Source organism: Leuciscus leuciscus, assembly GCF_965113295.1.
Source record: "Leuciscus leuciscus genome assembly, chromosome: 9".
NCBI lineage: Eukaryota > Metazoa > Chordata > Actinopteri > Cypriniformes > Leuciscidae > Leuciscus > Leuciscus leuciscus.
The window spans coordinates 11,796,737-11,812,189 of record NC_138733.1 but is presented as its reverse complement, the minus strand read 5'-3'; the positions used below and the strand labels follow the sequence as shown (position 1 = coordinate 11,812,189).

Here is a 15,453-nt window from a genome sequence, read left to right as displayed (position 1 = left end):
AACTCAGAGAAATGTTGGAGATTAAATTATACTGCTAAATTATACAACATAGCATTTAGCTAACTACTTTTTTATTACAAAAGGCATTGACAATCTTAAAATAATTTGAGTGAATGCTATGTTGAATTGCTCTGAACTATGAAGATGGATTGTGTTTTATCTGAAAGTGTTCAGCAGGAGAGATCAGATTCACATGTCCTCAGTGTTTTATCCATGAAGAATGAGAAATCAATGAAAAAAAAAAAAACACATGTCATTTCTGTATTAGTTCTCTTTAGATTCTACAGTTACTGATTAGTTAAACTTTGTCCAGCTGTACCTGTTTAGTCCCCTTATTTTCCTTGTGTATAAATATTTCCTGTTGGTGTTTGTGACTGTTAGGCAGCTAAAACTAAAATTTAGCTTGCAAATATTACAGTACTGTCCTTCACAAATCATTGTTATCCAATGGTGAGATAGATTATGTTGTCTTTTTCAGGTCTCTGGATAGATCACATTCACCTGATCCCAGTGTTTGGTCCCTGAAAAGTGACAAATCAAGGAAAATGCCAATTGAGTTTAAGGATGGAGATTCTCTATTTGATCAAAGGTAAATAGAATTATTGTGTTTTATGTGACACAACATATATTACCTATGGTTTTGGTGCAATTGTGAGATAGACAAAACAAGAAATTTGCTTTCAAATTATATATTTCTTAAAAAAGTCTTTGACATCAACTTTTATTTTCTAGAAAATATTAATATTGATCTATGCTGAGATGGATTATGTTGTCTTTTTTCAGTTCTTTGGAGAGATCACATTCACCTGATCCCAGTGTTTGGTCCCTGAAAAGTGACAAATCAAAGAAAATACCAATTGAGTTTAAGGGAGCAGATTCTCTATTTGATCAAAGGTAAACATATTTATGTTTGCGGAACTTTGCACATGGTATAGCTGTGATAACTGTAGCTGTACAGTGATAATATTTTTTTTGTGAATGTTAAAACAAGTTTTACTCAATCCCTCACACACACACACACACACACACACACACACACACACACACACACACACACACACACACACACACACACACACACACACACACACACACACACACTAAAACAGATTCCCTTTCAAGGGAACTAGATCTGCGTCAAGACGCTGTGGGAACACCCCTGCGTGATTGCGTTGTGAAGCATGTGTGAAATCAGTCCAATGTTGTGACAGAACATCATAGGTGTAACCGGTCTGCTGCCAACCGCTGTCACGATACTCTTTTCTCTGCGTTGTGTTTAATAAGGACCAGGACACTGTTACTGCGGTTCATCACAATGACGATGTTTATTCACAGTCACACCCAACATGGGCTTTCACCAACTGTGGATCTGTGGATTACAGCAATAAAGTTGATAAACGTCGTGTGAGCATCTCACTATTGCATCACCTCTCCCCAGCATGTGCAATGCGAACTAAATGCAACAATTATGCTAACTACACATAACATTAACACAATATAGAAAATAAAACACAATAAAAGTGAAATACCTGTGGATTACAGCAATAAAGTTGATAAACGTCGTGTGAGCATCTCACTATTGCATCACCTGAATGATACAACACTAGTTTAGCTGATTAATGACTCAAAACCTAGCTAATACAGATCACAAAACTCACACGATATATCTTCAAATTATTGATCCACACACACATATAACATACAACAGAACATATTAGACAGTCTCCGTACTGTTTACAAAGGATTATCAAATCGATTTACACACTTTACAAACTTAATTTGCTCACAAATCGAAGAGCTCTGCAAAACGCTTACCTCTCCCCAGCATGTGCAATGCGAACTAAAGAGAGAGGCGCGCGCGCACACTCAAAATGGCACCAATGCAGCAACAGAAAAACATGTCAAAATAAAAGTCTCTAATGTGAATAGCAGAAACAACATATATTGCTCAAAGGAAAACAAAAATAAATCAGTAATAAAACAAGGATTTTAGTGGAAAAGACAACAACAATACATTAAACTTGAATTGTACTTATAACTCGTTACATTCACCCCTTCCAGATTTCACTAAAATCCGTACTGGATCCAAATCAAATAACAACTGGTACAGGTCTGCAAATGAAACATTCATTAGTTCAACTTGTGAGTTACCCACTAATAGGTCAAGAAAACCCCAGGGTGATCAAACCTAAGATTATCTTGGAACAATACGGTGCCTTGTACACCATAAAATGACCTGACCCTAGTGTTTCATATTTGGAATCAAAATGTGTCTTCACATCATACAAAAACAAAACACAACAGAATACTTTTTAGAACAAAGAAAGGAATGACCCAGTTCTCTTTTTCAGATTACTCCCTACACCTTGGAGGTAAAAGGGTTTCTGAACCATCGACTCGATTAATCTGTTCACTTTCTTAACAACTCTACCTGCCCGTGTCCTAACACCCTGAACGTCAGTAACTGGAACTTGGGTATCAGTGTCAGTTTGAGTGTCAATCAGAACTTGTGGTCGTGTATGTGTATGTGTATCTGTGTCACAGTCAATGTTAACATCAAGAGATGATGGACTGCTTTCAGCTCTACTCTGAGGGAGATCCCTGCTCTTATTCTCTTCAGTGTGAAACTGATCACTGGGCAAATGGTCTGTTCCCTCAGCTTCCTCATCATCAGAATCTGGAACTACAGGACTTTCAGAGTCTACGTTCACCCATCTCCTGGTTTTCTCCTCCAGATCTGTTGGTTCAAAGTCATCCGCACAGGACTCACTGACACTATGTAACTCACACTCTGAATCTTCCGCAGAGAGCAGAATGCTTTCCTCCTCATCAGGCGATTCCACAGGTAGGAAACTAATGTCTAAAACCAGGTTCCTGTGCACAATCTTCACATTCCCTTTCTCATCCTCTAGCTTGTAAATGTGCTTCTGCAAGTTCCTGTCTACTACAGTGTACACCACAGGGTCCCACTTATCCGCTAGTTTCCGCTTTCCTCTTTCTCCTTTATTCGCCACCAGCACACGGTCCCCAATATTCAGACACATCCCTCTGACTTTCTTGTTGTAACCCTTTGCCTGTTTCCTCTGCTCTTTTTCAGATTGTCGCTGCGCAATCTCAGCCGCCTCATGGAGGTATGACATCAACGACTTCAGGTAAGTACCATGATCAACAACCACAGAGTCATGTAGCACCTGTCTGAACATAACATCCACCGGCAGTCTTGGTACACGACCAAACATGAGCTGAAATGGAGCGAACCCAGTTGTCTCATGGACCGTAGCGTTGTAAGCAAAAGTCAGCGTTTGTATTTGCTCTGGCCATTTGTGCTTCTCTTTTAGAGGCAAAGTTCGGAGCATACTTCCCAAAGTCCGATTAAACCTCTCTACTCCTCCGTTTCCCATGGGGTGGTAAGCGGTGGTATGAGACTTTGCGACTCCTGATAGCTTCAACAACTCCTTTAGAAGGGCACTCTCGAAGTTGGCTCCCTGGTCGGTGTGGATGCGACTCGGGAATCCGTACACACAGAATACACGATCCCACAGCTTCCTTGCAACCTGTTTTGCACACTGATTCGCACAAGGGAAGGCATGAGCCAACTTCGTGAAATGGTCTGTCACAACGAGCACATCCACGGAGCGTTTCTTCCCATCCTCCGCAGACCAGAAGTCCAGGCATACCAGCTCCATGGGCATAGAGGTCTTAATACTTTCGAGAGGGGCCCGTGCAGATGGTTCAGGAGCCTTGGCTAGGATGCATCTTTGACAGCACTTGATGTATTCACACACATCGTTTCCCATTCCTGGCCAGAAGAAACGTTGGCGGGCTAGATGAATGGTTCTTGCTTGCCCCTGATGACCCGCAAGATCATGTACACCCTTTAAAGCCTGCCCCTTGAGGCTAGAAGGTAAGACCAGCTGATATCGCTTCTGTTTACTGTGTGGATCTTGTGTGACTCTGTACAGTATTCCATCCTTGAGCTTTAATTTGTCCCACTGCCTGAAAAGAGATAGAGTTTTGGAACTCATGTTGGCCTTCTCTCGCCTCGATGGTTGACGCTTCAAGTTCACGAAGAACGTCACTCTTGAAATGACTGAATCAGCCTCTTGCATTTCACGAATTTCATCCGCAGCAATCGTAGGAAGGGTGTCAATACCAGCTGGTATTAAATCTTGGTAAGACTGAATTAGCTGCACGGCTCTTGCTTGAGAAGTCTCTTCCCACTGATCATGTAAACTTAAACAGGCTTTGATAGTGGCACTGTCAGAAGGTAAGACAAGACAGGACTGGAGACAGATCTGTAAGTTCTGAGCTCCTTGACGAAACGCATCTCGAACTCCATCTCCATCAACCGCTTCAGCCTCCACAAGTAAATCATGATATCGTTCCTTCATTAGCCTGCTGCTCACAGTCTTGACAAAAGGGTCTCTACTCAGAGCATCCGCCACCACGTTTTTCTTCCCTGCTATATGCTTCAGTTCAAAGGTGTAAGATGCCAGTTTGGACACCCAACGTTGCTCACATGCAGCGAGTTTTGCCTTGGACATGATGTACGTGAGCGGATTGTTGTCTGTCCATACCGTGAATGTTTGACCCTTCAACCAATGGCTAAATTTCTCGCACACACTCCATTTGAGTGCCAGAAACTCGAGTTTATGAACTGGATAGTTCCTCTGTGATTTGCTCAGAGTCTTGCTTGCAAACGCGATTGGACGAGCTCGCTCTTCACCCGCAGGCACTTGGGATAATACAGCTCCCAGTCCGTCCAGTGAGGCATCAATCGCCAGGATCAGAGGCAGAGTAAAGTCAGGGTGCGCTAAAACCACACTTTGAAGCAGACTCTCCTTGAGGCAAAATAATGCGCTATCACATTCTGAAGTCCAATCCGTGGGCTTGAGCTTCCTGTAAGTTCCTGCTTTAATATCTCCCTTGATCCCTCTTTTCCTCCTCTGCCCAGCCGTAAGGGCAAAAAGCGGCCTTGCCAAAGTAGAACATCCGGGAATGAAATGTTGGTAATATAAGATCATCCCAAGAACTGATTTGATCCTCTGCACTGATGGAGTACATTTGTCATCTTCCATAAGATCTGCCTTAGACAGCTTCGAGATAACATCGACTTTGGCAGGATCTACTGAAACTCCATCCCTGTCTATGATGTGAGCCAGGAATTTTACAGAGGTTCTCAGTAGGTGGCATTTCTTAGGGCTCAGCTTAAGATTGTACTGCCTCAGACGACTGAACACGACCTCCAGTCTTTCTAACGCTTCCTGCTCATTCGGAGCGAACACCAACAGGTCGTCGAGATAACATAACAAGCTGCTGAAGTTCAAATCTCCGAAGATGCTTACCATCATCCGCATAAAGGAGGCTGGACTGTTGCATAGCCCTTGCGGCATCCTATTATACTCATGCAGCCCTACAGGAGTCGTGAACGCAGTGTATTTCTTGTCCTCTTCAGCCATGGGGATGTTATAAAACCCTGATGTCAGGTCCATGGTGCTGAAGAGTGTGTTTCCGCCCAGAGCAGCTAAGCAGTCAGACTGGTGTGGAAGTGGGTGTGCATCCTTTATCGTTCTTGCGTTTAACCATCTGAAGTCTGTGCATAGCCTCAGACTGCCATCCTTCTTCCACACTAGGACTAACGGAGAAGCATACTCACTTACAGACTTCCTTATTATCCCTTGTTCTTCCATCTGGGACAAAACCTGCCGCAACTTTTGGTAGTGTGCAGGCGGCACTCTACGATAAGGGAGTCTGAATGGACGCTCATCCATTAGCCGAATGCGATGAACAAAACCCTTTACTTCTCCACAGTCCAATGCATGCTTAGAAAACACGTCGTTGTATCTCTCCAGTAACTGTACTAACTTCTCCTTTGTCACATGGCTGACAGAAACAGAATGAATGTCGAGATCAACAAGACCAACAGTTTCCAATCTCTGTTTGAAATCATCTGACAATTTAGGGGAATGCTGAATCTCCTCCGCAGACACTTCAGCTCGACTCAGCCCTTGGAAAAGTTCAAAATCTTCCATGGCAACACATGGGAACACGTCTGCTAATTTGCGATTCCTCTTAAGGGTGACTGGCTTATCAGAGAAGTTAGTGACTTTTACGGGAACCCAGCGATCACCCCATAATGGCGTGACAACCCGCCCGACCATAATGTCTCGTGACACAGACCTTGAATTTGTAGGTTCCACTACAACTGTGCTCCCGGGTGACATCGGGACATTTTTTGGCAGCTTTCCCCAGACAAGATGTTCCTGCCTTGCTAAAAGAGTGACACACTGCTGTAGCTTGATTGTTCCCACCTTATCTGGTAGCTCAGAACCCTTCCACCGACACGTGTTGGCCATTACATCCAGGAACTGCTCACATCCTGCCATTGGCTCCACTCTATGATTAGAAACAAGTCTCCAAAAATCATTGCTACCTTTCATCCGATGCGCAAGGAATTTTATGACATTTGTACCAATGATCAGATCATCCCGCTGGCCGGGTACAACGAGAATAGGCACTATGCAGCTCTCTCCATAAACTTTCAACTGGACCTCATACATACATTTTGGTCTTGTAACCTTGCCACCACATCCTACTAAGATGACTTCCTCCTGAAGTGGTGTGGGTGAAGGCAATACATTCTCACTTAACATCTTTTTTTCCACTTTGTCACTAAAAGTGCAGGCCATGGAGCCTGTATCAAGCATTCCCTTAATCGAAAACACATTATTAACACTGACTGGCGCATAGAACAAATCGTCGAATGCCTCAACTACCTGGACATTTTGTGCGATCACCTTGGTTCCAGTGGGAGCCTGTACACGTGCATTCTCATAAAACTGGTGAAGATCAACACTCTCTAGGGGTTCTTCACTTGTGCTCACGCATCCCCCTTCCGAACGTGAGCCATCTAGTTTAAACTGATGGACCCCGGAATGGTGCTGGACCGGGTCTGGACCTGTCACTTGTACAGTCCCTTTTACTGTGCCCAGGCTGGAAGCATGCAAAACACAGATGTTCTCGTCGACAATGTGTTACAGTAGAGTGATCATGAGATTGGCAAACTCTACAGAGCTCGCTTTGGGGCTGGCGAGATGGCATTTGAACATTTTGAGACAGCGCACGGTCAAGGAGATTAATCAGGGTTCTCATACAATTGTTGTCATCCTGTACAGTGTGTGCATTACTGACTCTGCTGCACTCACCTGGCTCTGTTGGAGAGCCAACATCCACTTCATCCTCATTGAACGTCTGAACGTGAGCGGTGACATGCCTTGTAGTAGGGTGACGCTTTGGCTTGGCTGACATCTGCTCTTTTAACTGTGTGTGGTAACGGTCAAGCTGTTCTTGGATTTCCTGTGCGGTCCATTTTTCTGGAGCTTTGAAACGGAAAACTGCAGCAAGAGTGGAATCTGGGCAGTACTTCACGAACATCATTGCAGCTTCTTGACATGGATCTTCCATTCGTCGCCCAAGTCTCTTTAAAGCTTCCTCCGCAAGATCCACTGCTTTGTTCAACCGCACCCAGTACTCGACAGGATCCTCTCCTGCTAATGGAACAGTTCCATAGAAATCAGCCAAAGGCATACATGAATAATTAGCATCGCTAAAATGTTGTTTCAGGATGTCAATGATAACCTTTGGGTTCTCAACTGGGTTTAAAGCTGAATTACAGCGAAGAGTGACTTTGACGACATCTTTAGCTTTACCCATCAATCTGCTTAAGATCTCTTGATGCTGCTCTGCTAATGGTATTCCTCTCTTTCTCAGATATGTGTCCATCAGCTCCTCCCACTCACGCACACCAAGCTTGTCTGATGCATCACCACGGTAGACTGGGGGCTCTTTTGCTTCACTTTGCATTACTAACCTCACTCCAGTCAAGTTAAGTGAAGGTATGTCTGAGAATGTCTTACTGGTACCTAACCCTTGTGTTTGTGCACTCTTATTCTCTCCTTCACCGTAACTAGCCTCTTTTTGAGATGCTAACATGGTCTGCCCCACTTGTTGAGCTATGTGTGCTATCAAACCTTGCCAATTTGGATCTGCTATGTCTGGAACAGCTAAGGGCACAGTATCATGATCAGTCACACGTGTGGAGCTTAATACACGGGGGGTTCTGTTCACCTTACTCTCTCTCACAATTGGAGTTTCACTAAAAAACTTCCCCCTCCCAAGACCTAAACCAGTCATTGTCTCATAAGCGTCAATTTCATCATCTTTTAAACTAAACGCCATGTTTACACTTGAAAATCAAATTTCAAATAAAATAAACAAATGAAAAATGTCAGAAAATGTGAGAAAAATAAATCACTTAAATGAGAGAATGCATTAAATCAATATTAGAAAACTCAAATGTCCATTTGTATTCTCACAGTTCTTTTATCAGCAAAACTGAACCTCAATGCAGCGTCCCTCGGTGACCCAACTGACGTTGATCCTGAAGCAAATCTTCTGATCCGGGTCACGGCACCAATGTAACCGGTCTGCTGCCAACCGCTGTCACGATACTCTTTTCTCTGCGTTGTGTTTAATAAGGACCAGGACACTGTTACTGCGGTTCATCACAATGACGATGTTTATTCACAGTCACACCCAACATGGGCTTTCACCAACTGTGGATCTGTGGATTACAGCAATAAAGTTGATAAACGTCGTGTGAGCATCTCACTATTGCATCACCTCTCCCCAGCATGTGCAATGCGAACTAAATGCAACAATTATGCTAACTACACATAACATTAACACAATATAGAAAATAAAACACAATAAAAGTGAAATACCTGTGGATTACAGCAATAAAGTTGATAAACGTCGTGTGAGCATCTCACTATTGCATCACCTGAATGATACAACACTAGTTTAGCTGATTAATGACTCAAAACCTAGCTAATACAGATCACAAAACTCACACGATATATCTTCAAATTATTGATCCACACACACATATATAACATACAACAGAACATATTAGACAGTCTCCGTACTGTTTACAAAGGATTATCAAATCGATTTACACACTTTACAAACTTAATTTGCTCACAAATCGAAGAGCTCTGCAAAACGCTTACCTCTCCCCAGCATGTGCAATGCGAACTAAAGAGAGAGGCGCGCGCGCACACTCAAAATGGCACCAATGCAGCAACAGAAAAACATGTCAAAATAAAAGTCTCTAATGTGAATAGCAGAAACAACATATATTGCTCAAAGGAAAACAAAAATAAATCAGTAATAAAACAAGGATTTTAGTGGAAAAGACAACAACAATACATTAAACTTGAATTGTACTTATAACTCGTTACATAGGCGGGTGACATTACAGACCAGGAAACTATAAAGCATACCCAGAATCAAACCGCGCTAGCTTCTGTGTCTTCAGCAAGCACTCTTTGTGAATCGTCTCTGTCTATTTCGAGTTGTTTGTCAAGTTACACACTATATACAGGAGTATGGCTAGTAAACAGCATTCAAGGTCATCAGGTCAGGCTGCTGCGTGCTTGCATACAATGTCCATATTGAAAGCATACCAGGCTGACCTGCTAAGGAGGAAGTAAGTGCCGACGCAATTCGAGAGTTGCATTGCGCTACAGATCTGTCTCGTAGGGCCACCAAGGAGAAGGCCATATCAGAAGGCCGGTCTATGGCAGACCTGGTGGCCACGGAGAGACACCTCTGGTTTAATCTGTCTGACATGAAAGATAAAGACAGAACTCCTATGTTGGACGCTCCGCTCTCACCTTCTGGTCTCTTCGGCGACTCTGTCACCTCGGTCATCGAGAGGTTTCAGGAAGCAAAGAAACAAGCGGCAGCATTTCAAAAATTTCTTCCTCGCTGATCTATGGTCCCTGAGACTGTTGGCCGGGAGCAGTCTCGGCCGTCCACAAGCTCCTCACAGAGTGAAGCATTCAGTTTCGACAATATTTTTTTATTATTAACAAATTGGTGTACTTTTTAAGAATGTGTTTATAATTTTGAGAAAATATTCTTTAAAATGCTTCTAAGCAAAGGAGAGAAAAAGACGCAAGAATTTTTTTTTTTTATCAAGCCTCAATATGCAGGAAAAAGGCAAAAATTGTGACAGTTAAAAAATCTAAAAATTATATTAAATTCAGGTTACATCACAGGAAATATCCTGTATTCAGAAAAGGACATAATTGTGCTTGAGCCTCTCAAACTGACAGAGGACCAAAATCAGCACCACCTTTCCAGAGTACAATAAGTAACAAGACTCTCACTACACTAAACATACACTGAATTTATAGGAGGTGGCCAGCACCATGAAACCAAAAATGGGAAACAAAACCATACACATTTAAAAAAAAATTAAAGCCATACATTTTAGTTAATGCAAAAATAATTATATTAAACAAAAATCACATTGCTCAAGACATCACATTTTCCTATGTCCCCTCTAATACATCAAAGTTGGTACGGTCTCATTTCCTTTAGAAATCCCATAAAACAGATCAACTTCCTGTCTGAATCTCTTTGTCACTAGGCTGGTCCATTCCCACAACACACCAGGTACTAAACATTTCAAGGGTCGTTGCTAACACAATGCTAAATCATAAATCAGATGTATGGACAATAACATTACGATGTCCGGCAATCGATTTAAATAGTACATTGGGATTAATTTGTCGTTTCACACTAGAATTACCGGAATTCCATAACTACTAGAACGACCATAGCGGTCATTCTGACCATTCATACTTTGACGTTCATATGGCCGTACTGAACGTTTTTTTTGTCATGTCATATCTACATTTGAACCTTCTTTTTAAGTTTTCCAATGAAGCTTTTAATTCCTGTCGTCATATGACGCCATCGCCCTTAAAACAAGCACAAAAGAAAGATTGCCCCGACAGGTGCTGCCTCTCTATGTGAGGAAAGTTGTGTGTCAAAAAGTTGTGCGGTTAGTTCACCTGAAAATGAAAATTCTGTAATTACTCACCCTCATGTTTGTCCATACCCATAAGACAAATTAAATTTTTTTTTTTTTATGAAATCCGAGAGGTTTCTAAACCATCCATAAGCAGCAACCTCATTGTCTTACGGGTTTGGAACGACATTAGGGTGAGTAATTAATGACATAATTTTCATTTTTGGGTGAACTAACCGTTTAATAGAAAATATCTAATTAAACTAGCCATATATATATGTATATATATATATATATATATTGTAACAATAACGACTCGGGGTAAATGTGAATTAGCTCAAGAATATAGGGAATTTTGGAAATATTAATAAATATGACTCATGGTCATAATTCATAAGTCGCATGTACATTTATTTTATCAATTATCGAGATTACCTTGTTCTGTACTGTCTGATCATTACAGTTAAGAAGGGGGTATCCCTTTTCAAACTCCAAGAAAGTTTTATCTTCTGGCCACGAATATCAAACTTACTGAGTTTCTGAATTAAGAACTACCAAATGTAGTTTATATCGAGCTTGTAGCTTAGATCTTTAAAATTTCATTGACTTTATAAGGTGGGTTTTCAAACACAGAGACAATTAAAAGTATAAATGGATTTATTAATAAAATGGCACACACTAGAGATTATATAAACTACAAACATAAACGTACGTAAAAATGCAAACAAACAAATAAACATTTAACCGAACAAAAACATAAACATAGCATGATCAGAATGAAAATGAAATGAAAGAGAGAAAGATATAGAGGGAAGATATAGAGGGTAACTTAAATCACAGACCCTAAGAACTGGACACCTGAAATCAGCGTTTAGAGAGCGTTACGTTACTTGCAAGATTCTGTGTTCTTTCAGTGTGGTGCTGAAGAGGGGGCGCGCGTGCGTGTGTCCGGCTGGTTTGCGTCTAGCTTCGTCTTCTGGGTCGTTTAGCAAGACGATGTAAAGGCTCACTTGAATTTAACGTTACCGAGAAAGTTCAGATTCGTCTCCCGGGATGGGAGAGGCTGGAAATCTTAGTTGCAAGGGACGCAGCTACGACTCGAACATGTGCTCGCTCGATGGAGAAGGCCAGGGCCTCCTCCAGATGTTCCTTTGGAGAAGCGCTGCGCCGGGGAGAAGAAGGTCCGAAGAGAGGAAGTTGAGTTGGAAGAGATAAGAGAACGAGGAAACTGAAGGTCTGGACTTTTATCAGTGTCCCATGTGCCGTCCCCTCCTTCGTGTAGGACGAATCAGCTGTCGAGAATTTTCGAGCGGGAAGATTCCTTTGTCCGGTTAGACACGCCCACTCGAATGAGTCATGATTGACTTTAACTTGAGAGGATTTTCTCCAGACATATGAACTTATAAAACAATGCGCATCACTGAATTCTGCTATCGGAATTCAACTCCGTTAGATTAAGAGAATTACAAAGACATCAAACGCATCACATGAAGGTTGTAGCAATGCAAAGATACAGGAGATATGCAGAATTACACACATTTAAAGTCTTGATTACCACATGACAAAATCGTAGACACCCCAATATGACATGGTCATAACAAAAGGCACCTCAGAAATATATCAACATTTTGGTAATGTCCTATGGTAAGTCAAAGGGAAAATCTGTGGGTCTGTGTGTGGTGTGTTTGGGACGTGACTGCTGGGAATGTCTGCTTTCCTGGGTCGTAAAGTTTTATGGTCTGAGGTAGGGTTACAAAACCACTATTGAGGAACCTTCTTTAAAAATACCTTTCAGAGCCAAACACTCGAAGATCATAACTATATGATCAAAACAACATTAATCACACATGCATACAGGAAGTTCAGATACAAGCCTGAGTTACATACTTAAAAGTTAAACACAAAAGGATGTTGGTGTGTGTATGTGTGTGTGTGTTCTGGAATGTCACGAGTCTATAAAAGTCACAGGGAGTCCATGCTGAAATGGGGGTTTTAGAGGGGATTCTCCAAAACAGGGTTTCCTTATGTGACTCAAATGTCCCTCGGGGGAGCCACAATGATGCAGTTTTGACCGTTCAAGCAGACTTGGAGGCGCCATGAACAAACTCGTTGTCTCTGAACAGCATGTGACCGCATGTCATAGTCATTGTCGTTACAATATATATATATATATTACAGCTATTACAAAAGAGGAAATACACATGATATCACAGTGGGATATTTATCAGAATATTATGAAAAAGGTTTCAAGTTTACACTTAATTCCATATAACCAACACAGGAAACTTGCACTATTATTTGCTTATGTACAAATTATATTTTTACAGACATGATGCACAAATTCCAGATCAAGCCATCAACCAAAGATTAAAATCCTACACGAAAATGAAGCATCAGTATATTTTTGAAGGACTGGCAAAGCAGGGACACCCAACACTCCTGAATGAGATCTACACAGAGCTCTACATCACAGAGGGTGGAAATGGAGAGATCAGTTATGAACATGAAATTAAAAGGATAGAAAAATCACTGAAGACTGCTGCAGGAGCAACAATACCGATCAAATGCAATGACATCTTTAGACCTTTACCTGGACAAGACAAACCCATCAGAACTGTGCTGACAAAGGGAGTCGCTGGCATTGGAAAAACAGTCTCTGTGCAGAAGTTCATCCTGGACTGGGCTGAAGAGAAAGAGAATCAGGACGTCCAGCTCATATTTCCACTTCCTTTCAGAGAGATCAATTTGATGAAGGACAAAACACTCAGTCTTTCAGATCTTCTTCATGTCTTTTCCCCTGAAACTAAAGAAATGGAAATATCCAGTGACAAATATAAAGTGTTGTTCATCTTTGATGGTCTGGACGAGTGTCGTCTGTCTCTGGATTTTCAGAGCGATGTGAGGTTGTGTGATGTAAGTGAATCAGCCTCAGTGGACGTGCTGCTGACGAACCTCATTGTGGGGAATCTGCTTCCATCTGCTCTCATCTGGATCACCTCCAGACCAGCAGCAGCCGATCTCGTCCCCTCTGAGTGTGTCCATCGAGTGACAGAGGTACGAGGCTTCAATGAGCTACAGAAGGAGGAATACTTCAGGAAGAGAATCAGTGATCAGAGTCTGGCCAATACAATCATCACACACCTGAAGTTATCAAGGAGCCTCTACATCATGTGCCACATCCCAGTGTTCTGCTGGATCTCAGCCACTGTTCTGGAGAAGATGTTGAGCGAAGCAGAGAGTGGAGAGATTCCCAAGACTCTCACTCAAATGTACACACACTTCCTGATGGCACAGATTAGCATCAAAGACACAAAATACAATGAGAATGAGGACAAAGATAAAGAGATGATCTTCAAACTGGGGAAACTGGCATACAAGCAACTGGAAATAGGCAATGTGATCTTCTATGAGGAAGACCTGAGAGAGTGTGGCATTGATGTGACAGAAGCATCAGTGTACTCAGGATTGTGCACTCAGATCTTCAGAGAGGAGTTTGGCTGGTATCAGGGGAAAGTCTTCTGCTTTGTTCATCTGAGCGTTCAGGAACATCTAGCGGCTATATATGTTCACCTTTCCTTCCACAACAGTGGCAAAAATGTGCTTGTAGAAGGCAAAGCAAATGAATCCGATATGAATGTGACAGTGCCAATCATACTCAAATGTGCCGTTGATAAAACATCAGAAAGTAAGACTGGACATCTTGATCTCTTTCTTCGCTTTCTCATGGGACTTTCAATGGAGTCAAACCAGATCCTAACAGAAAGGTTTTTTAAGAAAAGAACAATCGTCCCCCAGGACACCTCGAAAACTACTGAGTTTCTCAAGGAAAAGATAAAAACATGTTGTCCAGAAACGAGTATCCTTATGTTCCACTGTCTAAATGAACTCAATGATCATTCTCTAAATGATGAAATCCAAAAATACATAACCTCAGGAAAAGTTAAAGACATCCAGTCCCAAGAACTTGGTTTTGCTCTAATGTTCATTTTAATGACATCAGATGAGAAGTTTGAGGAGTTTGAACTATATAAATATGGTAGATCAGAAACAATCCTTGAATGGCTACATCGTGTGATCATGCTGTCTACAAAGGCTTGGTGAGTACTTTTGTTATATATTATGTGTGAGTGCAAAAAAATGGTTGATATATAATGAGAGTACGGAAGCCCTGAACCTCAACGTAAAAAAAAAAATATATATATAAATAAATATATTATAATATTTCGAGAATAAAGTCAAAATATTTCGAGATTAAAGCCGAAACATTTTGAGATTTAAGTCGAAACATTTCTAGATTAAAGTCGAAATATTTCAAGAACAAAGTCGTAATATTTTGAGAATAAAGTCAAAATTATGAGAATAGCCTACAGTCTTCCGTAGAAGTTCTTTTTTCTTTTTCTTTTAGTAAATGCGCTTGTGAAGTCGAACTGTCTCGCACATGGATCTAAATATAATAGTAGCTTTTTACTTTTATCGGGGCTTGCCTTTCAATAAAAGGAAATTCTACAGGTGCTAATCTACCAACATGGCATTACCATTATTTGTCTTAGAACGTAAAATATACAGCGGCG

At 41.5% G+C, this 15,453-nt stretch overlaps 2 protein-coding genes across 2 annotated transcripts in view; one reads left to right on the top strand and one right to left on the bottom strand.

The window, feature by feature from the left end:
• Nucleotides 1–15,453, top strand: part of LOC309505883 (uncharacterized protein) — a 46,995-nt gene that overhangs the window by 16,447 nt on the left and 15,095 nt on the right. The window contains exons 6-8 of the mRNA XM_082179344.1: nt 479–589; nt 784–894; nt 13,210–14,979. Coding sequence (XP_082035470.1) covers nt 479–589; nt 784–894; nt 13,210–14,979 — 1,992 coding nt within the window. The remainder of the gene's footprint in view (nt 1–478; nt 590–783; nt 895–13,209; nt 14,980–15,453) is intronic.
• On the bottom strand, nt 6,916–8,940 carry LOC309505786 (uncharacterized protein; the record flags this gene model as incomplete). The annotated part of the gene is made up of 2 exons (XM_082179244.1): nt 8,843–8,940; nt 6,916–8,682 (listed from the first exon to the last, which is right to left on the bottom strand). The coding sequence occupies exon 2, from the start codon at nt 8,236–8,238 to the stop codon at nt 6,916–6,918; it is 1,323 nt and encodes a 440-aa protein (XP_082035370.1). The 5' UTR covers nt 8,239–8,682; nt 8,843–8,940.